Here is a 25,827-nt window from a genome sequence, read left to right as displayed (position 1 = left end):
TATATATTCACGATGGAGTACTACATGGCAATGAGAGGGAATGACATATGGCCCTTCATAGGAAAGTGGATGGACCTTGAGGGTGTCATGCTGAGTGAAGTAAGCCAGGCAGAGAAGGACAGAAACCATATGTTTGCACTCATAGGTCTAGCAGGAAAACAAGAGAGACCTAATGGAGAACCAGGGGGAATGGAGGAGGGAGAGAGAGTTAGGGAGAGAGAGGGATGCAAAACTTGAGAGACTATTGAATGCTGAGAATGAACTGAGGGTTGAAGGGGAAGGGGGAGGGCAGAAGGGGGGTGGTGGTGATGGTGGAGGGCACTTAAGGGGAAGAGCACTGGGTGTTGTATGGAAAACAATTTGACAATAAAATATTTAAAAAATTAAATAAAATGAGTCTGTTGTAGACAACAAATAGATGGATTTTTTTTTCCATTCTGCTACCCTGTGTCATTTGATTGGAGCATTCAGTCCCTTTACATTCAGTGTTATTATTGAAAAATGTGCGTTTGGATTCATTGTGCTCTCTGTAGAGTTCGTGTTTGTAGTGGTGTCTTTGGTACCTTGTATTCCTTGCATCTTTTCCCTTATAGAGTCCCTCTTAGGATTTCTTTGGGGCTGGTTTGGTGGTGGTGAATTCTCTCAATTTTTGTTTATTTGGAAACATCTTTATCTCTCCTTCTATTTTGAATGACAGACTTGTTGGATAAAGGATTCTTAGCTGCATATTTTTCCTGTTCATCACATTGAAGATTTCCTGCCTTTCCTTCCTGGCCTGCCAAGTTTCATTAGATAGGTCTGTAACTACTCTGATAGGTTTCCCTTTGTATGTAGGGCCCTTTTATCCCTAGCTGCTTTCAGAATTCTCTCTTTATCCTTATATTTTGCCAGTTTCACTATGATAAGTTGTGCCAAAAGATGATTCAAGTTACGTCTTAAGGGGGTTCTTTGCACCTGATGGATTTCCTTCCTCCAAGGCCTATTTCCTTCCTCCAATTTGGGAAGTTCTCAGCTATAATTTAATCAAGCACCCCTTCAAGACCTTTTTCTCTTTCTTCTTCTTCAGGAATTCCTATGAAACAGATATTGTTCCATTTGATTGTATCACTCAGGTCTCGAATTCTCCTTTTCGTGCTCCTGGATCAATTTCTCTCTCTCTTTCTCAGCTTCCTCTTTTGCTATAACTATCTCTTCTAATTCACCTATTCTCATCCCTGCCTCTTCAATCTGTGCAGTGGCTGCCTCCATTTTATTATGCACCTCATCTCTAGCCTTTTTCTTTTTTAACTTGTCACAGCTATTTTGAAGGTTCTAGTCTTTGTACCAATGGCTTCTTTGATGCTTTTTTCAAGTCCAGTGCTTAATTGATGACAATTGTTCTAAATTCTTGTTCAGTTATGTTGCTTAAATCTGTTTTGAGCAGTTCTGTGGCTGTGATTTCTTCATGGAATTTCTTTAGAGGAGAGTTCTTTCATCTTGTTATTTTGGCTAGCTTTCTGTCTCTTGTCAGTTTTAAAAGCTCGTTCTGCACTGTGCACCTGTTAGTATTGCTCTATTAATGGAGGCTCATTGACTGTCCAGGGCCTGTCGTTTTAGTAAGTGTTTTTTTAATGGTATGTCATGGTTTCTCTTGTTGTGCCTCTGATTATTTTTTTCCCTTCTCAGTGATATTTGGGACTCTCCAGCATGTGTACTTTGGCTTGTTTCTTGACCTGAACACAAAACAGACAAACAAACAGGGATCAAAAGCATGCAAATGCACAGACAAATCAAACAAGTAAACCAAAAGGAGAAAGGTGTAAAAGAAAGGGAAAGGAAAGGAAAGAAAAAAAATGAAGAAAAGGAAAAAGGGGGAGGGGGACAGAGACAACAAAAGACTATGGTAGTCTAAAAGTGTACAACCAGTTGAGGGGAGAGATAAAAATGAGATAAGGGAAAGTATATCTGGATGGAGAGAGAAAAATAAGAAGAAGAAAAGAAAAGGGGGGAAAAAGAAAAAAAGGCAGCTCTTCTATGCAGATAGGTGTGATTTGGTGTAGGTAGGTCTTGAGAGCTGCTATCTTGCCTTGGTGGTTTTGGGGAGATGAATGGCGGCACCACAAGCTTGGCTCGAATGAAACGCTGCAAGTGGCTCTTTTGAGTTCTATCTCCCTGTGCCAAGGGCGAGCCAAGCAGCACTTTCCAATCTCCGATTCACTTTTAAATCCTAGTCCATACACTTTAATGCTACCCCCGGAGATGAGATGCACTCCCACTGGCAGCCAGCCTTTCAGGCAGGATTGCTTGGGGGAGGGGGCAGGGGCTGTCTTTCCTGGTGCCTCCTGGAATGGGCACCGCTGCCTCTGGGCCCAAGGAAGGATTTGCCAGCTAGATGGGATAGATTTCTCTCCCTGCGCCCAATGGTTATATATGGGGTGACAATATCTCTCTCTATCCTGGGGCAAGTTCTTTATCTCTTCTCTAGGGATTGTTCTATGAGTGTTTTCAGTCTCTCTCTTCCCCCGTCTCTTGGAGGCACCCTGCACTCTCCCTTTGTTGGGCTGGGGCTCCCTTCCCTCTGCACCTCCAGGGCCAGCCCTTTTTTTGAATTTCCCCAGTTTGCACTCACTCACTCAGGCATCTTTGGGGTTGTCTTCTTTTTGGAGTCTTTATGTTTTCCTCTCACTCTTGCATATCACAGTATTGTCCCTTCAGTCTTTCTCAGTTTAATAGATGCAGGGGGTGGGGGTGGTGAAGACTACAGAGCTCCCTACTTCTCTGCCGTGTTGAGACCTCGGATAATTTCTAATTATACCTGAGATTGTTTCAGTCATTTTGCTTTCATTACATATTCGAACTCTTTTTCCAATTATGATGCGATGGGAGGCCAAAACACTAATCTGTGAGTAGGAATTTAAAATATAACATTTTCTATGTGTCTAAGTTATGGAGAAGAATATTTTTTAATAAGGGATGATCTTGGAAAAGAGTCACCAAGGTTTTCTTTCTCACATGTCTGAAGGAAGGATCATGCTTTTCTTTTCTTTTGATAGTATGTCTCCTGCATCCATGAACACAACACAACACAACAACTCAGAGCACATGTTGGAGGGGCAGTCCCTCTTTAAGATTCTTCTCCGGGAACAAAGGAACTGGTCAGTTCCGTTTTCTAATCCCACTTCTCAGCCTAGACACAGAGACACTCCTCCAAGTTTCAAAGTTGGACAAGGCAGGTGCCTGGGGTTCACACCACGTGACCCCCTGGATTTCCCTCACTTCATCTGAACTCTCTCCAGCGCTGTAGGACAGGGCACCTCACAGGCAGCGGGCCGGCCTGTTCTGGTCACCACTGCTGCTGCCGCCACCACAGCCATCAAGAGCCTTGGGGAGAGGCGGCAGGACCGCAGGCTGGGTATGCTGAGCTGGCCTGGCAGCTGTCATGAATTTATTTTTTTAAGTAATCTCTACACCCAGTGTGGGACTTGAACTCATTACCCCAAGATCAAGAGTCACATGCCCTTCCAACTGAGCCAGCCAGGCGCCCTGAGAGGGATCTGTTTTGTCTCATTTTTTTAAAGAAGCTTGCTGTATGTTGTATAAATATTATTAATTTATATGGTGCATTATGCCTAATACTCTATAAATGTTAGCCAAGTAATTTACTAATAGAAAAAGTCAAAACTTAAACTTTCACTTTGCTGAAATTTGATATTTACCACTCCCCTGTTGGAATGTTAATTTGAAGACTGTGAAGTGTTCTAAAGACTGGGGGTATTTTTAAGGTCAATGCTTCTATAATCAGCAGACCAGAGAGGGGCAACCAAATTTACTGTCTGTTTTGGGAGGGACTTCAAATGGACTTCAGAGGGAAGTTTAATGATGAGAAGTTTGAAATTGCTTAGTGACTTGCCTAGAGTTGCACCAGAGGTCAATGGCAGAGCCACCAAAAAACCCACATTTTAATGTGTATACCCAGGGGCACCACAAGGGGCCTCTGTCTTGATGGAGACTTTTCTCTTTTGAAGACAATATAGCCTATGGGGCTCATAGCTCAATCCTTTATCTTGTTTACCAACTGAAATTCCAAGGATTTTTTTTTCTCCCCAGTATAGTATATTAATTCCAATAATTCCTTGAGAATTGGCCTCTTTTTAGAAATATGCACAATTTTAAACTTGGCTCAGGCTCCGGAATCCACTCCTCCAGGAAGTTTTCCATGATGTCCTCATCTTTTTTTTTTTATGTTTAATTTTTGAGAGAGAAAGAGAAAGCGTATGCAGAAATGGGCAGAGAGAGAAGGAGCATCCCAAGCAGGCTCCATGCTGGTAGTGCAGAGCCCAATATAGGGCCCTGTCTCAGGAACTTTGAGATCATGACCTGAGTGGCAAAATCAAGAGTGGGATGCTCAACCGACTAAGCCACCCAGGGGCCCCCCCTCTTTTTTAACATTTTAATTTTTAAGTAATCTCTACATCCAATGTGGGGCTTGAACCCACAGCCCTGAGATCAAGAGTTGCAGACTCCCCCGACTGAGCCAGCCAGGCATTCCCATGAGGCCCCATTTTTAGTTAGGGACCCCTCTTCTTGCTCCACTTACACTTCGCATATGCAATTACTGTGTTGCTGGCATATTCAACAAATGTTTAACTTATTAAAAAATGAAATTCAAGTAAATCTGAAGATTGAATTGGCTTTATTTGATAATTCATGAATCAGTTAGTATTCCATCTAGCAAGTAGAAAGGAGTTCTGGGGAGTTGTACAACGTAGAAGGTTGTTTTCTAGGAAAGATGGTGGGGCAAGAAAGTTATTAGCAGAAGAAAAGTATTGTTCTGCTTGGGTCATGACCTCACGGTTCATAGGTTTCAGCCCCAATTCAGCATGGAAGCTGCTTGGGATTCACTCTCCTTCTCTCTCTGTCCCTCCTCCCCCCTTCTCAAAATACATAAATAAAAACTTAAAGAAAAGGAAAAAAAGGGTTGTTCCTGTCAAGATCCTCTCCCTTAGGGAGTGGGTGGGGGGGGTCTTATCATGTAGATTACCTTATCTTCCTTTGGGGACAGCGAGGGCCCATGTAAGATTACTTCATAGGCACTGATCAGAAAATTCTTCACTAACTGGGCGATATTTATATTTCTGATGAAGACTGAAACTACAGTATTGGATTAGGTATTTAGCCTGGTTTGGTAACTTAGCCTAAGTGACGCCATGTTGGGCCTGTGCTTTTCTTTTTAACAAATTATACTGATTTGCACTATTTCCCCTAAGAGCTCCTAGAAATAGTTAAAGTGTTTATGAAAAGTGTGCCTCAACCAAATAGGTAGATCGCATCATCAAAAGAAACACATTAAAAATTAAGTTACTGGGGCGCCTGCCTGGGTGGCTCAGTCAGTTGAGCGTCTGACTTCAGCTTAGGTCATGATCTCACGGTTACTAAGTAACTGCCTATAAATTGTACTCTTGCTTATGCTTGGGACTCAGATCTCTGCAAGAGTGATGTCCTCTGAGCTCGCTGCTGTGAAATAAACCTCTTGCCTTCATCTCTGAGTGCCACTTGGTTCTTCTGGCTGGTGATCCAGTCCAGGTTCCGTAACCTAAGAAGCACTGCCAAAACCACTGCTAGTGGGTAACATAACCAAAGTTTACTTTTTGCTTGTGGGAAGAGCACTGAGAGTCCAGGACAGCTGACCTCCATGAGGTGGCCCAGCATTCCAGGCAGCTTTGATCTGGAAGCACCCTCATATCAGTATGTGCTTCTACCTGTGGCGAGGATGGGTGCCTGGTGAATTGTGCCCTGGCTCTTCAGTGTTTCTGGCTGAAAGGGACCCAGAGGCATAACTAACCCAGGGCAGGAAGATCTAATCCTCTCTGAAGGGGCAGAAGGCTGGAGATATGGGTGGGCACTGGTAATATCTACCGAGTCTATTTTTGGTTCACAGGAAGAGGGGAGCAGTTATGGTTTCATATTGTGATCTCTGTCAACTTTCAGAATTTACTTATACTCTCAGCAAAAATGTAAAGTTGAAGGAAACTGAATAGTACAGCAAACCCTTGAAGGACTAAAAATGTGGGGAGAAGGGATGCCATATTAAATCAAAAGATATTTGCCTTTCTGATGTCTTGATTCAAATACCACAGCTATTGGGGCGCCTGTGTGGCTCAGTCAGTTAAGCATCTGACTTGTGCTTAGGTCCTGATCTCACGGTTTATGAGTTCAAGCCTCGTGTCAATCTCTGTGCTGACAGCTTGGAACCTGGAACCTGCTTTGGATTCCGTCTCCCTCTATCTGCCCCTTCCCCACTCGTGTGCGCTCACTCTCTCTCTTTCAAAAATAAATAAACATTAGAAAAATTCAAATACTGTAACTAGTGTAGTAGCTCCCTAAGACAATTTTCAAAACTTTAGAATCTTTTAGAGTCTGAAATAGATTGAACAGAGATAGTTCCATAAGGGGCTTATTGCCCTTCTCAAATCTGAACCCCTGTTCGTCTTTTAAAAGGACATCAACCTTTGGAGGATATCGCTGGGGATAGCTGAGTCCTCCAATAAGGACTTGGTTGCTGCTGGAGAAGCTTCCACATCTGTGTGTGCCAGAGGAAAAGAAGGCCGATTTCCATAACCAGTTCCGGTGATGTGTTGAGGGTTCCCCCAGCCACACTCAGATGACATTGGATTTTATCCATCCGTGTGTATTGGCTTTTTAAATTTTTTAAGCTTTCCAGAGGATGAGACAGGACGCCTGGATGGTTCAATTGGTTAAATGCCCAACTCTTGACTTCGGCTGAGATCACAGTCCCATAGCTTATGGGATTGAGTCCTGTGTCAAGCCCCATATCAGGCTCTGTGCTGACAGCCAGGAGACTGCTTGGGGTTTTCTCTCTTCTTCTCTCTCTACCCCTCCCCTACTTGCAATCGCATTCTCTCTGTCTCAAAAGAAATAAACGGTAAAAAATAATTTAAAAAATAAAAGTATGAGAGGATGCTGCCCTCCTCGCTGGCTCCAAAGCACGGAGCTAACCTGGGAGTGTTGTCCTCTGGCAAGAGAGTCCCCCATTTTGGTCTGTCACTTGGCTTCTTTCTCCTCCTTTTGCCTGAAAATACACTTTAAAATTTGGAAGTTGTGCAGACAGAATCATTAACTTGGGATGTCATAAGAGCTCATTCTTCCGGTAAGTTCACCTTTAAGATACTTATACCAGGCCTTCAGTAAGTCCTATACACTGTTTTTGAACAATTAAAATCCTGGTATCCCAGTAAAACAAATTCCCTGATCCTACCCAGACATTAGCTTTTAAGTGTTCAAAAAAGTTCTGCAGCAAGAGAGTATTGAACAGAAATTTAAAACAGCATTTCATTAAAACATCAACAACTGAACCTAACTATTGCACGTGAGTAGACACACTGAAGAGAGTGAGGAAGAGAAGAACTAACCTAGTCACTTTGGAAAACAACCTTTACTTGAATACTCTTAGACCCAGGACAAAAGAAATTATACATAAATGCTGTATTTTGGTTCAAGTGTTTCTCATGGGGATATAGGTTGGCAATTTTGAAAGTAGTAGAATTGAACAAATGAGTTAATATATTGTAGATAATGAGAGCAAAGTTTCTGGCTGTTTGGGAATAAAGTTACCAATGAGGAAGGACTAAAATGTAGCATGTGGTGTTGACTGAGAATGAGAGGTAACAGGGGGTGCCTGGGTCAGTTGGTTGGGCATCCGACGCTTGATTTCAGCTCAGGCTGTGGTCCTAGGGTCATGGGGTCAGGCTCTGTGCTGAGCCTGCTTAAGATTCTCTTTCTCCCTCTGTCCCTCTCCCCTGCTCGCTTTCTCTCTCTCTCTCAAATAAAGGGAAAAAAGGTTGCCTGGGGGGCTCAGTCAGTGAGCATCTGACTTCCACTCAGGTCCTGATCTCACGGTTTGTGAGTTCAAGCCCCACGACAGGCTTCTTGCTGACAGAGTGGAGCCTGCTTGGAATTCATTCTCTCTCCCTCTCTCCCTCTCTCTCTGCCCCTATTTCACCCTTTCTCTCCTCTCAAAACAAACGTAAACAAATAAAAATAAAGGGAAAAAGGAAAAATAAATCAGAGGTGTCAATATAAAATCATGGTTTTTGATGTGTGTTCAGACAGAGAAAATAGCTGTGTGGGTTAGTGCACATACATATATTTTCTAGCTCTGTCTGCTTGGAGGACCTAAAAGCAATGGAACTCTAGCAGCAATGAGTATATCAAGCACCTCCATCTTGCCTTGTAAATACCATTATCTAATAAAAGGAATCAGGACTCTTTGAAAAGTAATTGACTCCACAGCTAGGATGGGGGTAATACAAAATGAGCCTGGAGCATCTCATAGGTTCAGAAAATAAGGAAGTGTTCCAAAAATGATAGAGCTTGTCAGAAGAGCACAGGAAAGGCACCCCCGATATAGTTATTAATTTTATAAGGAAAGGTAGTTTCATAGTAGAGGAACCTATGAAGGTGGCAGACACCACCTTAACTAAGCAATCAATATCAGTATCACCAGTGAGAGGACATGGACATCATGGACCTATTGATCAAGGAAAGACTGAGGAACAACAGAATGTAGAATAAGGGGGCGCCTGGCTGGATCAGTTGATTAGGTGGCCAAATTCGGCTCAGGTCATGATCTCATGGTTCGTGAGTTAGATCCCCATATTAGGCTCAGCACTGACAGTGTGGAGCCTGATTGGGATTTTCTCTCTCCCTCTCTCTCTCTGCCCCTCCCCTGCTCGTACTTTCTCTCTCTCTCTCTCTCTCTCTCTCTCTCTCTCAATAAATAAATAAATAGAGATGAAGAAGAAGTGACAACAAATTGCAATGTGGTAAAGTGGGTAGGATCATAGAACAGAAAAAGGACATTTGTGGAAAAACTGGTGAGATTAGCAATTTAGTTATCACTTGTTCTGATCATTGCACTATGGTAATGTAGGATGTTAACAGTGAAGGAAGTTGGGTGAGAAGCATATGCTAAAATTAGTTCAAAAATGAAATTATAAATAATATGAGCTGAAACATATAAAATACCCCCAAACACGTATTCCAGTTAAACTAATTTTTCATTCTCCCTATTGCAATTTCCACAGCGGAACGACTTTCAAACAGCTGGCTGGATGTTCGTCACATTGAAAAATACGTAGACCAAGGTAAAAGTGGAACGAGAGAACTACTTTGGTCCTGGGCCCAGAAAAACAAGACTGTCGGTGACCTGTTACAGATCCTCCAGGAGATGGGGCACCGGCGAGCTATCCATTTAATTGTGAACCATGGTAAGCATTTACGATTCTTCCGATTGGCTCTCTGTCTATTTTGTAGGGTCTGTAATTTGTAAATGTACAGATTGCATTTTGTTCAAGACCATGAATTGGCTGTGCTATAGGCCGATTATTTGTTACCTGGGGCTTTATCTGAAGGCTTTTATCACTTTTTGGGGGGGTGACACTTTCTTTCCTTATAGCCTACATTATACAACACATTCCTTTCTACCACTTGTTTAGGTTTTTAAATTCTTTTACTTGTAAGCAACACCTTTTTAAATGTTTCCTTCTTAGCTAAGAGAATCAGCTTTCCATCCAAAACTCTGACACTATTTGAATCATAAGCAGAATTAAAATATTTGAGTAAAACATAAATACTTTTATAATTCACTTTATCATATAAGTTAAAATAGAATTGAATTTTCCCTTCCCCTTGTATTTTAGTGCAAATGACACCTGCATAATAATCCTGGGATTTGTCTTTTATCTTTAGTGCTATTTTTATGCCATGGCCTCTAACTCTGCCTTTACTTGTCTGCGTTTCACAGTTGCCTAATTCTTCCCTCCATTTGTTGTCTGATTCTGATGCTGTGTCATGCCTTACATTTAAAGCAACCTGATAAGTAAAGCTCATGAAGCTTTTTCCATTCATTCTTTATCAATAAAATAAGCTGCTGATGTCACCTGTTCTCTTTATTCCACTCTAGATTTGTTCACTTCGACAAGAATGATCTTGAGTGATCGTGGGTCTTATCTTAAAGACTCAGGGCTCTTAGGCTGAAAATTCTTTTGAATCAGCATCCTTATTCTTTTGGCTCTTTCATCCAGAGATATTTTTAGCTCCGTATATTTGCATATATTTAATGCACTTGAGCCTCTACCTTATTACCCCTACTTAGAAGAAATCCTGCGAAATTTGTACCAGAACACTGTAGCTTCAGATTAACTTTATGTTTTTTTATGTAAATGGGATATTAGACAGTTCCCAATAGGCTTCCACAATGATATTACCTGTAAAACTTGGCTAATCTCTTTTGTCACTATTTCTTCACTTGGTTTAGTAGCATGGAATGTTTCACTATGATGTTGACTGATGAAGGTTAAATATCATGAGTCCCTGGAAACTCTAAATGCACTGCCTTTTCATTCTCTGAGCCTTTTCCAGCTGCTGAAACTGCCCACCAACTTGCTGTTCACAATATAAACTCACACCAATTTGATAGGACACAAGGTTATGTTTTATATTTACAGATTCTGGAGTAGATTTCAGGATACCTTTTCACTCTCTCTGTTGTTTATTTACACAGCAGAGAATGATGTGGACTGTGAGTAGATGAAAATTTCATAGCCTTGCTTGACCCATGTTGCACATGCAAAATTGATTTCGTTTTTAAAAATATGAGATTAGCTGATTGGCGGAAAGACAATTATTTGCTCTCCTAGTAAGGAGATAAGCAAGTCTGAGATGAAGAGGAGGATAGCACTTTGGTGTGAGTCCTTTGCTAAGAAAAATAGCATTATTTAATTGCAACTAGTTCAGTGGATGCTTTGAAATAAAACCTTTAAGATGTTAGTTGTAGAGCTTGTTAAAAACAGAGTGTGATGATTCATGGAAATCATTAAGTGATCCTGCTGAACAGGCATCTCCTATGATAGCTACTCAATGAATTGGGAGTTAGAGTTCCTAACTGAAAATACATAAAACGATTTAGTCTTTCTTTATGGGCACCATGGACAGACTTACCAGTTATCCAAATAATCCATTATCCATTCAAATATCCATTTTTGGCTACCTTTCCTTGAAATTGTACAGTTTGGTGGGATGGTTTTCATTTTAGACGAGAGATCACTTTGTGGATTTGGATTTTCTTACAAGTCCTACTGAGAAGGGTCTTGTATTTCCTCCCAGTCACTATTTCTGCAGTCCAGTGTCCAGGTGGACATCCAGTGATGTTTTCACATCCATAAAACATTCCATCTTATCGTAGGACACAACATAGTTGTTCAAGAAACTAGAATCTTTACTGCTTTCATTATCTTTCTGGTATACTTGCCCTTACATATCATGTTTTGCATTTATATCTCAATAGTCAGCTAGTGTTTCCTACTTTTGACATGAAATCCATAGTTTTCTGCTGGCTTCTTAGGAGAGCCATTTTGAATCTTCCATTTTATAGGACAATGAAGTATTTTCTCCCTTTTTCTGGGCAACAAAAGGACAATGACTTTTAATGCCCTTAGTTCAAATTTTTCTGCATGATACTTACCCATGATGTTTTTTTCTTTTTCTTGCCTAATTGCCCTGGCTAGAATCTCTAGTATAATGTCGAATAGAAGTGGCAACACTGAACATTTTATTTTCTTTTTTTTTATGTAAAGGGGAAAGTATTCTGTTTTTCATAATGATGTATGATGTTATTTGTGGGCTTTTCACAGATACCATTTATTAAATTGAGGAAATTCTCTTCTATTCCTTGGGTTTTTATGATTCGTTATTAGATTTCATGGGTTTAGGTCTTCATTCTATTAAGGTGGTATATTAAATTGATTGATTTTCATATTGTAAGCCAATCTTGGGTCCTGAATGAATCCCACTTGATCATAGCAAATCATCTTATATGTTTCTGGATTTAGTTTGCTAATATTTCATTGAGAATTTGTTGTTGTTGCTGTTGTTATTGAAGATTTTTGCATTTATGTTCATAAGAGATATTGGGCTATAGTTTTCCTGTGATGTTTTACCTGGCATTGGTGTTAGGATAATATTGGTCTCATAGGATGATTTGGGAGTTGTTTCCTCCTCTTCTATTTTGGAAGAATTTGTAAAGAACTGATGTTAAATTGTGTTTAAATATTTGGTTGAATTCACCTGTGAAGCCATTCAGGCCTGGAGTTTTGTTTGTGGGAAATCTTAAGTAATTAATTCAGTCTTTTTCCTTGCAATTGGTCCATTCAGAATGTTTATTTCTTCTTGAGTTAGTTATGGCAGCTTGTGTCAGTTCAGGAATCTGTCTATGCCATTTCAGTCATCTAATTTTCTTTAAGTTCATTTATTTATTTTGAGAGAAAGCATGCAAGTGGGGAAGGGGCAGAGAGAGAGGGAGAGAGAGAGAGAATCCCAAGCAGGCTCTGCACCTCACAGAGCCGGCTGTGGGGCTCAAACCCACGAACCACAAGATCATGACCTGAGCTGAAATCAAGAGTCAGACACTTAACAAACTGAGCCACCGAGGCGTCCCTCAGTTATCTAATTTTTTACATGAAAATGTTCATCGTATTCTCTTATAATTCTTTTTACTTCTATAGGGTTTGTAGTTGTGTCTCCTCATTTGTTTTCGGTTTTAGTAAGTTGAATCTCGTCTCTTTCTTTCTCGGTTAGTCTAGCTAAATCAATATTGTGATTATTCCAAAGAACACCTTTGGTTTCATTGATTTTATCTTTTGTTTTTATATTATATATTTCATTTATTTCCACTGTAATCTTAATTCTTTCCTTCCTTCAATTTAGCACTATCTTTTCTAGTTCCTTAGGGTAAAAATTCAGGTTATTGATTTAAGATCTTTTTTCTTTTTTAAGGTAGGCATTCACAGCTATAAATTTCCTTTACATGCTCCTTTTGCTACATCCAATAAGTTTTGGTATGTTGTGTTTTCATTTTAATTCGTTTGAAAGCATTTTCTAACTTCCCTTGTGATTTGTTTTGGATACACTGGTTATTTATGGATTTGTTGTTCAATTTTCATGTATTTGTGAATTTCCCAAATTTCCTTCTGTTACTGATTTCTGTTTTAATTGCATTGTGGTCAGAGAATATGCTTTGTATGATTTCAATCCCTCCAAATTTATTGAGGCTCATTTTATTGCCTAAGATATGGTCTATCCTGGAGATTTTTCAATGTGCTCTTGTGAACTATTTGTATATTCTTCTGTTTTGGGATGGAATATTCTATAGAATGCCTGCTACATCTAATTGGCTTATAGCTTGCTCAAGGAGGTCTGTTATTAATTATGTTTTGTTGCCAGTCTTCTTAATGAAGTAGTTTTTTAAAACATTAGAATACAGTCAAAGAAACACTAGAAGATGAAATAAAATTTTTCTGAAGTCTGAATCAAAATGTCAGATGTGACAGCAGATATTTCAGGGTTTTCATCTTTTGTGGGAAGCTACATAGACAACCACAATTCAAATAGAACAGACAGAAGTTATGGTGTATATTTGGGAAGGGGTGGTAGGTATTTGTTGTTGATCACACACACACACACACACACACACACACACCTCTAATATCTTACAGACAAGAGAGGATAAAAATAAACTAACATAAGGAGATATAGTCCCACAATTATAAAATTTTAAAATATGTTGGCAAAAAGCTGATACAGTGTTGCTTTTTTCCTTTGAATTTTCTACCTTCTACTTTAATATTTTTAATGATGTCTATCAATAATTTAAGGTAGGTATTACGTGTTAAGTGGACAAAAACATGTTTCAATAATATTTGATCATTACAAAGCTATTTATATATGTTAATTTACAACCATTCAAAGGGAATGTTACTGCAATTAACATTACTAGCAAGGTGTTTATTTTCAGTCTAAGAAAGAAAAAAACATGCTTATTAGAGACATAAAATTTTGTGTGTGTCTACCTCCCTTTATTTCTCTTTCAGGAGCTGTCTTCCATCCTTCAGAGCAGAGTCATCAGAGAGATAGATTTCCAAACATGTTACCCAAGGTAGAGTGTATGTGCATAGATAATGAACCTTGAACTCTGTTGCATATGTAATTGAGCGGGGGGATGAAATTATCAGACAGAAAAATGATGGATTTGGAGTTACTTTTTAAAGCCAGTAAAGCTTTAACATTCTTATTGCTTTGTTTAGTTAGGGATTCAGGAACCTAGAGATTTGTGAGAAAAGAGTGAACAGCTTTCTCCTCTCAGTGATCTGTCATAGATAAGAGTGCTGTGAATTATGTATTTGTCTTAATTCAGCTTTTAATTTTTCTGTTCTACTTGGCATTTTGCATGTTGCTGTTGCTTTTTATGGGAAGGAAAATTGTCAGTGATCATTTTTTATAGCATTAGAAGTCATTTAAAATTGACTATAACTATGACAATGATACTTCAGTTTTTGCAGTGGGTATCAAAGCTTTAAATGCATATGACAATGAATACTGTTGAATTAAATAAAGTACCTTTCCTTTCTACTAGCTTCCTTCTAAATTAGATTCTACTCTATTGCACTATATAGTCCAGGGGGAGCATTGCATTTCTGTTAAGGTTCTGTTCTTTCTAGACTTATGAAATGGAATTACTTCAGTATGTATTTCCTCTCTTAGGAAATAGCCAATGTCACAGTGGATAATGTTCTTACTCCTGAACATAATGAGAAAGGTAAAAAAAAATTTTTTTTTCACTTTAAATCATTCTTTGCTTTAAGTTAATTTACAGGGAGAAATATCCAATAAACATTAACTATTCATTAATATGCAGGTTTAGGGTAAAATTTTTGTGGATATTGAAATACTTGCAGTTTTAACTGACACTAAATTCTGATGGATGGTATTTTATTGTTGTATTAAAAACCCATTGGCCAATGGAGAATATACTGTGGTATCTTCCCTAGGGGGGATTTCATATTTTCTGTTAGTGAAATTTGCATTTTTATAGGAAGCATTTAAAAACTACATTGGGTTTTATATAGTTTTAGAAATTTTCATAGCCCTTGCAGAGAGATCTTTAGAGGTGTTTGTAGAGCAATGCTGAAGGTCACTATGAAAATCCCATTATTTCTATATTACCTTTATTTCTTTATTAGCAGGGAGAATAATTTAATTCTACCCAGGAACCATTCTGATAAGTGTTAATGGTTAGTTAAGGCTGCTTTGCCTCATCTTTACCACCAGATCTGTACCTTCTTTGGTTCAAAGGAGAATTAGAGAAGTTGGATAAAATCTTGGTCCTTTAAGTTTTAACAATAAGATATAAATCAAACAGCAAATATGGCGATATAGCCAAAATTGAGTTCTGAAGGATTTAGCTAGCTTTTCCCTTTGGATATGAATTTGATTACCTTTTAAAGGTTTTCCCTCGATCTCTGCTTTAGATTATTATTTTTTTAAGCTGAAGCATCTTCTTAATTTACTTTGAGGAATTAAGGTAGAAATTTAGAGGACTTGGCTCATGAAAAATGTTTCTATCCATCATAACAAAATTTCTACTTCTATAGGTTTTTTAAAAATGTTTTTAGGTTCATAGTCAAAAGCAACCCATTGATCTAATGACAAAGAAATAGAGTCCTGGCAAACTTTCTCCAAGTGAGTTCTTTGGCTGACCTCTTTGGAAGGTTGATAGAATCACAGCACTATTGTTCATATATCTATAAAGCCATTTGCTCTGTGGAATGGTGGGAGCCAGACCCAAGTACAGGGAGCATATGATGGGCTTCAGTGTTGGTTCCTGGGCCTTCCACTCCTGGCTTTCTGCTGGGCTCTGAAGTATTTCTAATATGGAACTTCTGGTTCTTTATAATGATGATGTTGATTCTTTTTTTTTTTTTAATGTTTTTTATTTATTTTTGAGAGACAGAGAGAGACAGTGCGAGCAGGGGAGGTCAGAGAGAGAGGGAGATCCAGAATCTGAAGCAGGCTCCTGGCTCTCAGCTAGCTGTCAGCACAGAGCCCGGTGCGGGGCTCAAACCCACGAACCGTGATATCATGACCTGAGCTGAAGCTGGACGCTTAACTGACTGAGCCACCCAGGCACCCCTGATGATGTTGATTCTTAAAAAAAAAAAAAGAAAAAGTAACTTCTCTTCTCCCTACTTTCTATCCTAAGGAATATTGTTTAAATCCTCCATCAGCTTCCAAAACATCAGAGATGGGACCAAAAATTTCCACAAAGACTTCCTAATTGGAGAAGGGGAGATTTTTGAGGTATACAGAGCGGAGATCCAAAACCGAACATATGCCATTAAATTATTTAAACAGGTATGGAAAGAATTACTATCGCAGGATATCAATTCCATTCATTTGCTCATATTTCATGCTAGAATGTGTCATTTTTCATCAACATTGAAAGGAGATATACTTGAAAATAAAATTTAATAAATGGAAATAAGATATATGACCTCAGGTGATTGGAGAAAAGACCATGAAATGAATGCCTGGCTTGCAGGGATGTGGAAGTGAAATTCTTCCCATCCCCAGATGTGTCGAAGGAGAAAGACTTTTTTGAAAAGTGTTGTAGGAGCTTTGGCACTTTGCTTGTGCTGGTCTGCTCCAGTTTTCTTATTTGTTTGGTTTTCTTTGTTTTTGTTTTTGCTTTTAGGATGGGCAGTGTCTGCTCCAGGCCACTTCATAGGCTAAACCACAGATTGTGTTGGGTGCTACTTTACAAATTATCGTTTAACACAGTTCAGGAGGGTGCAAAAGGGGAGGCTTCAAACAGAAGGAGCAAGGCAATGATCAGTGTTGGAGTTTAGCAGAAAGCTGAGTGAGTGCAGCCAGTAAAGCAGAGAGGTGTTGGGGGATCAAACCCAGGAGTCAGGAAGCGACAGGGCGCACACATACACCCAGAAGAACTGCTCTTCTGGCCTCCCCTGTTAGTCAACAGTCAATAAACATTCATTCAACTCTCTCTGTGAGCTGGGTGCTGGGCAAGGGTGAATAAGGCATTATTCCACCCTCGGGGAGCTCAGTCCTGTGGGGCAAACGGTCAGGTAAAGCAAAGACTAAGCTGCAGTGTGAGAAGTTGTTGAGCCCAGATTTGCTCAAGAGGTATGGGAGCACAGACAAGACTGCCTACCCAGGAGAGTCCTGGCACAGACGAAGTACTTGATAAACATTTCTGCAATACACAAATGGAAAAAGTGATGAAAGGAAGTGACCTTTCAGCTGGATTTTGAAAGCCTAGTAGAATTTTGGCAGGTAGGAGGCATGGGAAGTGCTTTCTGGATGGAAGAAACAGCAGGTGCAATTGCCCGGAGGTGCATGTGTGCAACATACGCCTTACTCACTAATGACAGATCGTTGGATGGAGGGGAGCTTAGTGTGGGCGCTGGGGTGGGAAGGTAATGGCAGATGATACGGGAAAGGTGGCTGAAGTTGGTGGATGGTTTTTAAGTGGGATAGTGAGAGGATCAGGCTTGTGTTTTTGAAACAGAACTCTGAGCACAGGTTGGGTGATGGGCTGGAAGTCGGCAGAGGCATTGGAGGAAAGATGGCAAGCACTAGGCTGGAGGTGGACGGAGGGGGTTTGGGATGTGTAATGAAGCGATGGATGGGACTTAAACCAATGTCCTCAAGCCTAACGTTAGAGTCACCTCAGGAGCTTTCTTAAAAGGATCCCCTCAGCATCAGGTTAGGTCAGAGTAGAAGTGGCAGGCACCTGTATTTTTAAAAAGCTCCCCAGGTGCCTCAGATGTGTAGCCAGAATTGAAAAAGCACCGCTCTGAGCCAGGGCAGAGGCAAGCAGAAGGTATGTCTAATCTCCTGATCAGTTAGCTAGGGCTGGGCAAGTAGGGGAGAGGATGGATCTAAGGCCATTCATCCTCTGCAGCTTAGATTATGGGGCCCCTTCCCCCCTTTAATTATTAACATGATTTTTCCAGTCCCTAAATAGCATTTTATACCCACTGATTTTATATGGACGTCTCAAGATCCCTGAGGAGACGAATGGTCTTATAAAGAAATGAAACACCATTCAACAAAGAGAATGTGGTTACTCTAGAGGTGGCCTAACTGAAGCCTGTTTCCCAGGGCCAGTGGGTCCCAGCCCCATTTGTGTGTTCTCTTAGGGTTGAGCCCCAGCGCCACCTCCCCAGAGGCTCCAACCCTCTGCTTTCTTCTCACCATGGCTGCTACCAACTCACACTTCCTCTTGGGAGGTTTTGGGACTTTGGGTTTTTTTTCTTCCAGGAATCTGGATCTCCTTTCCTTCCTAGAGACATTTATCATTTCCTTGATTGCCTACAACCCTTCTGATATAATTTTGGTGACCCTCCAATGTGCAGCCACAGTACCATAGCATTATCTCCTAATACTGATTTCTTTATGCACCTCTCCCAACAGACTAGATGCTTTTCTTTAAAGAGTCTTATTTATCTTTGTATCCCAGAGCCTTATTACAGAGCCTGGCCCGTGGAAGTTGTTCAGTAAATGTTCATTAGGTGAATTGAATGAAGCGTATATGTCCTTTTCATGAATTTAGTTGCTAATCTCTAGAAGTAAAAAGACAGGAAGTAACAGTTACCAAAGACCTAGAAACTATACAAAGCCCTAAGTGTGTGCGTGTGTGCGTGTGCGTGGGCATTTGTGCCCGCGCACGCACACACACACACACACACACACACACACACACACCAGGAAAGATGGGACAATTTAACAAAGTCTTAGCCATAAAGAATTTGTTTCTAAAGAAATGTGGTCATGTAAAATTGGAATATTAACTTCAGTAACCTTTTCCGGAGAGATTGGAGTGGGGAAGTTTACAAGATGCCTCAGACAGGTGCAACCAATCACCTGGGGGTCTTAAGTGCAGATTCTGGTTCAGCACGCCTGGGCAGGGGCCTGAGAGTCAGCATTTCTTACCAGCTCCCAGTGACGCAATGTTCCTTGTGCACCGAGCATTAGGCTAGGTTAGCATGGACACAAAACTAACCCCTTCGATTTTCAGATTAAGAAAACAATGCTCTCAGGGAGGTTAAATGACAAAAAGTCACAACTATTGAGCGTTAGAAATAAGATGGAGACCAAATGCTCCTGGCCCCCAGGACAATGGTATTTTAAAATGTAAATTTTCATAAAGTGGTCCGTGAAAATGATTTGTTAGCCTCGCTTATTGTTTCTGACTCCCGGGGTTAACTTGGAAAATAGCTTCTAGAATCCCTGTTGGGATTTCTCTCCCTTTCTCCCTGAGAACAGAGCTCTAAAAACCTTGCCCTGTCTTGCAATTTACAAATGATAGAAACTTATAGCTGACGGAGCCTAACAACACACTTAATTAACTCTTTCATGGTAGAAGACAGGATCTTGAGATGCAGAGACATGCAGTGACATAAGGGTTGTAAAGCCTTCCAGGACAAGATCAGGGACAGAGAAGGTGCTTATACAGTATTACTGAATTCATTAATGTGTTTTTCAATTTCTTAGTAAGCCCATCATTTCAAAATTAATACAAAGGTAAACCTGAATCCAAATGACCCAAATCATAAATGCAAAATTGGTGAAATCGCTCCTAACCAGAATATACCTATCGCAAACTGGATTCTTTTTGAGACCAAGTAAGGCATTTCTGTCATGGGATTTTCTTTGAATACATATAATATTTTTAAGTGCATGTAAGTGTGCACAAATAGGGTTAAAGGGTTTGAATATAAAATATGGCAACATAATACGTTGCATGAAAAACTTCTAACTCGAGAGCGGTGGTTATAAATCTGTTTAGGAGTTCGTGGGTTTTTGAAAATCTGATGAAAACTAAAGATCCTCTCCCTAGAAAAATGTTTACATATAATTACATCAAAAAGGTCAGCTGGTTTCAGGAAGACTGGAGGCCTTGGTTTACAAATTCCAGAAATAGAGATCCTTTCCTTAATTTTTCTTTCTTATTTTTCTCTGTGATGTTTAGGAGAAAAAAATGCAATGTAAGAAACAATGGAAGCGGTTTTTATCTGAGCTTGAAGTTTTACTACTGTGAGTATATGGGTCTGGAGTTTCTCCCTCCGTGCCTGGTTTTCATCTTTGTGCATCTTTGATTCTATAGCACAGTGCTTGGGGTGGTTGGCATGTAATAAATGTGCGGTGGATATTAAAACTTAGGGTAAATGTTTTACATCTGCTTCAGTCTATTCCTTAGAACACATTTTAAAGTAGACCATTCATATAATTCACTTGAACATATTTTAACAAGAAACTGTCACAAGGAAGTGGATTAAATCACGTGTGACTAACATGGCTGAATGTAAAATAACTCCTCGAACATTAGAATTATATATATTTTACCATTTCCCCCTTCCTTAGAGACATGTTAGTCCGAAATTGTTTCATCAATATAACCTTCTTCAGGAAGAGAGTTTAGACAAAGAAATCAAGGGCTTTTGATGTGCATATTATTTTCTGGGAATTCATTCATGAGCCCAGGAGTCCTCAGAGACAGACTAAAATGACTTTATTTTCATATATATTCATATCTGCAGCTGTACAACCTGCTCATTGGAGGCCCTTAACCCTATAGACTTCACTCAACACCCTTTATGAAAGAAATGTTCTTTTCAGATGTTTTCTAAACCAATATGTGAAGTGGGTGGTGGAGGAGGAGACATTGTGCTAAATCTTGCTTTTATACCCTGGGCCAGCAATCAAAACATTAGCATTCTAATCCTGAAAACTTAATACCTATCATTTAGTCAACAAAAAACTAAAGCCAACATTGTAACAGTAGCAGGTTTCTATATTCAAGCTTTATTTATTTGCTAATGAGTAAGTGATACTTTGGAATATTTCAAAATTCCTAAAGAGCCAAAGGATAAATCAAGAAAAGGATTTTTTCCTTTATTGTCTGTAACCACTTAGCTCATTTTCCCGAGGGCACAGCAATCATCAGGTTTTTGTAGGTCTTCCTAGAGATACTTTGTGCATAAACATGTATGCATTTTGTTTTCTCTCTCTTTTTTTAAGTTTATTTATTTGAGAGAGAGAGAGAGAGTGTGTGTGTACAAGCATATGCATGGGGTGCACAAGAGCAGGGGAGGGGCAGAGAGAGACGGAGAGTGGGAATTCTAAGAAGGCTTCACTCTTCCCAGTGCAGAGCCCAACGTGGGGCTCGAACCGTGAGATATGACCTGAGCCAAAGTCAAGACTCGGACATTTAACTGACTGAGCTGCCCAGGTGCCCCTGTATTTTGCTTTCTTATTTTCCCCTACAAAGTAGCATAAATATATTGTTCACTTTGCTTATTTTGGATTCCATTGTGTTCCTGTTCTGTAATTGGATTAACCATTCTCACTGATGGATTTTTAGATTTTTTCTAATCTTTTAATATTAGGAAATAATGCTGCAGGGGCACCTGGGTGGCTTAGTCAGTTAAGTATCTGATTTCCACTCAGGTCATGATCTCATGGTTTAAAAGTTCGTGCCCCACGTCAGGCTCTGTGCTGACAGCTCAGAGCCTGGAGCCTGCTTGGGATTCTGTGTCTCCCTCTCTCTCCACCCACTCCCTGCTCATGCTCTGTCTTTCTCACTCTCAAAAATAAATAAACATTTAAAAAGAGAGAGAAAAGAATGCTGCAACAAGAAAAGGTTGTTTTTTTAAATTTATTTTTAAAATATTTTACTTATTTTTTAAAGGCTCCACACCCAACATGGGGCATCACGACTCTAAGATCAAGAGTCACACGTGCTACTGACTAAGCCAGCCAGGCCCCCCAGAAAAGCTTATATATATGTTATTTTGTAACTGTTTGAGTGGATCTAGTTTCCCATAAATAAAATTACAGGGTCAAATGGGTACATGCATTACATAATACCAAATTGTCCTCCAAAAGAAGCTATAAAAATTTATACTTACACTAGGCATATATGAGTGTCTCGTTCACCATATTTTTGCCAACATGGTTTTTTATTTTTAATGTTTATTTATTTCTGAGAAAGAGAGGGTGAGTGGGGAAGGGGCAGAGAGAGAAGGAGACACAGGATCTGAAGCAGGCTCTGCACTGACAGCAGAGAGCCTGGCGTGAAGCTCAAACCCACAAACCACAAGATCATGACCTGAGCCAACACTGGACACACAACCCACTGAGCCATCCAGGTGCCCCACACAGCACTTATTCTTAACTTTTAATTTTTGCCAGTGTGCTAAGTGAAAATGGTTTCTTAGTGTGGTTTAAATTCTTTTTCTATTATGAGTGAATCTTTTCACATATTAAGAGACCTATTTCCTTTTCTATGAAATATACTATTCTTTGCCCATTTTTTTAAAGTTAGGCTGTTGTTTTTTTCTTAATGATTTGTAGAAGCATTTTATATATTAGAGAAAATTAACCTTAGTCTTATGTTAGAAGATGCAAATATTTTACCAGATTGACATTGTCTTTGCCTATTCTAGTCTTTGCTATGTGGAAATGGTTTTAATGTAGTTGAATTTAATCTATATTTTCTTTTATGGATTCTGGGTTTTATATCACAATTCCTAATACCTTCCCCAGTGAAAAGTTATAAAATAATTCTACCATGGTTTTTTGAACTACTTTTATGATTTCATATTTTACATTTATATCTCTTATCCATTTGGATTTATTCTGGTGAGGTATTTATATATGACTTTTAAGAGAATTAACAACTCCATGATGTTGAATATTCTTGGTATGCTAGTTTTATTATATATACCAGTAATATTTATTCAATTTTAGGCTTACTACCAAACACATTACATGTATTAATTCTTTAATCCTCACAACAATCCTGTGAGGTAAATACTGCCCTTATCCCCATGTTACAGATGGGGAAACTGAGGTGGATCTTACCTTTTGAGAAGACCCAACTCATTTCCTAAATTGTTTTCAATCTCCTTCTTCTCAGATAGTTACTAATGAATAAGTCATAATTTGCCCTCTCAGAACATGCCCGCTGAAGTGGGGTTAGGAGAGAACACACAAGTAAAACAGGCAATTTCAGTAAACAGAGTGGTAAGATGGGGAGGTACAGAGCTGAGGGAGGAGAGAATGGTAACCCGGGAGGGTGGGTGGGCAGCAAATAGGCTTCTCAGAAAAATCAACATGTCAGCCAAGACCTGAGGGTGAGTTTTTCAAGTTCAGTACTAAGGGAAGTGTTTAACCCCTGTCCCTTAAGCAGAATTGTAAAGTCCTTGGGATGTGGCTTCTGATTCCTTTTTTCCCCTCTTTTCCCAAGGGGAAGGAAGGAAGCTAATAATTTTTAAGGACCTAACACCTGGCTAAATAATTACGTTTTCATTTAATTTTCAAGAAAACCTTGGGAAATGATGTTTTAATTATTGTGTACAGCTGAAGAAGATTAGTCTGCTAGGGCTTCTGTCACAAAAGAGACAGGGTGACTTAAACAAAAGAAATGTATTTCCTCGCAGTTCTGGAGGCTGAGAAATCCAAGATGAAGGCAGATTCGGTTCTTGATGAGGCCGCTTATCCTAGCTGGTAGACAACTGCCTTCTAATTCCATCCTGACAGGGTGGAGAGGGAGGGAGCAGACTCTCCAGTGTTTCTTCTCATAAGGGCAGTCATTCCCTCCTGAACGATCCAGTCCTAACCCTGACTGCCTCCCACTGGCCTATCTCCAAGCACCTTTCCATTGGAAGGTAGTGCTTCGACATGTGAACTGGGTTAGGCGGGGACCCAGTGGGGGTGAGACACTATTCAGACCATAGCAAAGAAACAGTCTCACAGAGATAAAATAACTTGCCCAAGTTCACACAGCTGATAAAAAGAAGACCAGAGATTCAAACCCAGGTTCATCTGTTGTTCAGGTCTGTCCACTCCACCGTGAAGTGGTGGTGCCTCACATTGTGTTTTATCTGCAACAGACACTCACAAATGCTGCTTGAATTGATTTTCAAGGTATTGTTTTGATCCCCAAAATGTGGGTGACTCAGTTGGTTAAGTGTCTGACTTCAGCTCAGGTCACGATTTCACTGGTCTCGAGTTCGAGCCTCACCCACATCAGGCTCTGTGCGGACAGCTCAGAGTCTGGAGGCTGCTTCAGATTCTGTGTGTGTGTGTGTGTGTGTGTGTGTCTCTCTCTCTCTCTGTCTCTACCTTTCTCCCTCCAAAATAAATAAACATAAAAAAAAGTATTGTATCTGCTGACCTTCAGATGTATATAACCTAAAATCCTGCTGACTTAAAACTTTGTCAAAAAGGGTGGCTGAGAAGGGGCCGTAGATTCAAAACTACCAGTCTGCGCCATGTTCCATACTTGACAAACTTATACAGTGTCCGTTTTGCTGCCAGACTGGTAATATCTAAAAATCAGCAAATGGTCACTTCTGCCCTGTGCGCAAGAGAGCAGAGCACCAGGGCCGTGACTATGTCTGTGTGAGGTCTGCTAGCTGTTTTCCAAAAGATTTCCAGCTCTTTAAGTTATTTCTAGGTTACCAGGTAATGGTATAGATGAGTTTTTTTGGCAGCCAAATACACCAGCTCAGTTCCTTTTCAGTCCATTGTTTTTCATCTTATAGATACGGTCAGAATTGCTATAGGGGTAGGGATGTTGTACACACACATGCACACATACCCTTCCTTCTTTTTTTTTTTAATTTTAATGTTTCTTTTTTATTTATTTTTGAGAGCGAGAGAGAGAGAGAGAGAGAGAGAGAGAGAGAGAGACTGAGCACGACGAACTGGGGAGGGGCAGAGAGAGAGGGAGACGCAGGATCTGAAGCAGGCTCCAGGCTCTGAGCTGTCAGCACAGAGCCAGATACAGGGCTTGAACTCATGAGCCATGAGATCATGACCTGAGCCAAAATCAAGACAGTTAGCCAACTGAGCCACCCAGGTGCCCCAGTACCCTTCCTTCTTTATGATGGGAGGAATAAAAGACATCTGAAGGTTTTGCTATTGAAGAAACTAATAATAGGCCTTTGTAAATAGAATCTTTAAAAAAAAACAAAACCTTATTTTAATATCCCCAAGCATGCCTAGCCTAGAATATAGTAGGTAGTCAATAAATAATTAAATTGAACTGAGTCCACAGTACAGGTAAATTTCACACTTTATGTTTTATATTTATCACCTGAGTTTCATTGGTTTTCACAGTGATGATACAGGCATTCAAGAAACAGAGTTTTAAAGGAAAAGAGGCCGAAAATGCATGCTATACTGACATAGAAGTCTCATTAAAAAATCTTTTTTTAATGTTTATTATTGAGAGAGAGAGAGAGAGAGAGAAAGTGGGGAAGAGCAGAGAGAAAGGGGGACACAGAATCTGAAGCAGCTTCAGGCTCTGAGCTGTCAGCACAGAGTCTGACATGGGATTCGAACCCATGATCTGAGGTAAAGTCAGATGCTTAAACAACTGAGCCACCCAGGCATCCCAGAACTCTTGTCATTTAAAAGTCAGTGATTTATTTGGGGCACCTGGCTGGCCCAGTTGGTGGAGCGTGCGACTCTTGATCTTTGGATTGTAAATTCAAGCCCCACATTTGGTATAGAGATTACTTAAAAATAAAATCTTTAGGGGCTTCTGGATGACTCAGTCTGTTGGGCGTCTGACTCTTGATTTCGGCTCAAGTCATGATCTCAAGGTAAGTGGAGTTGAGCCACGTGGTGGGCTCTGTGCTGACAGTGCAGATCCTGTTTGGGATTCTCCCTCCCTCTCTCTCTGCCCCTCCTCATCCCATGTGTGGACACTCTCTCTCTCAAAATAAGTAAACATTTAAAAAATCTTCAATAATAAATAAATAAATAAATAAATAAATAAATAAATAAATATAATAAAACTCAGTGATGTGTTCTTCAACATCAAACTTTACTAATCACGTGGATCTTTTAGCTTTATGAAGACCCTGGATATCTTCTTTAGCTGTGTGACTGGTGCCTGGC

General features: G+C 39.9%; 1 protein-coding gene across 2 annotated transcripts in view; it reads left to right on the top strand.

Moving 5' to 3' along the window:
* The first annotated feature begins 6,456 nt into the window (after nucleotides 1–6,456).
* The window catches only part of IRAK3 (interleukin 1 receptor associated kinase 3), a 36,358-nt gene continuing 16,987 nt past the window's right edge, over nucleotides 6,457–25,827 (top strand). Inside the window, exons 1-6 of one of the 2 annotated variants that reach the window (XM_029954575.1) lie at nucleotides 6,457–6,663; nucleotides 9,084–9,266; nucleotides 13,926–13,990; nucleotides 14,596–14,650; nucleotides 16,094–16,245; nucleotides 19,886–19,950. In XM_029954575.1, coding sequence (XP_029810435.1) covers nucleotides 9,227–9,266; nucleotides 13,926–13,990; nucleotides 14,596–14,650; nucleotides 16,094–16,245; nucleotides 19,886–19,950 — 377 coding nt within the window. In that variant the 5' untranslated portion in view covers nucleotides 6,457–6,663; nucleotides 9,084–9,226. The remainder of the gene's footprint in view (nucleotides 6,664–9,083; nucleotides 9,267–13,925; nucleotides 13,991–14,595; nucleotides 14,651–16,093; nucleotides 16,246–19,885; nucleotides 19,951–25,827) is intronic. The other variant, XM_029954576.1, reaches the window with a different exon arrangement.

This window comes from Suricata suricatta, chromosome 10 (genome assembly GCF_006229205.1).
Source record: "Suricata suricatta isolate VVHF042 chromosome 10, meerkat_22Aug2017_6uvM2_HiC, whole genome shotgun sequence".
Taxonomy (NCBI): domain Eukaryota; kingdom Metazoa; phylum Chordata; class Mammalia; order Carnivora; family Herpestidae; genus Suricata; species Suricata suricatta.
Note: the sequence above shows the minus strand (reverse complement) of the source record. Positions and strands in the feature narration are given on the sequence as shown.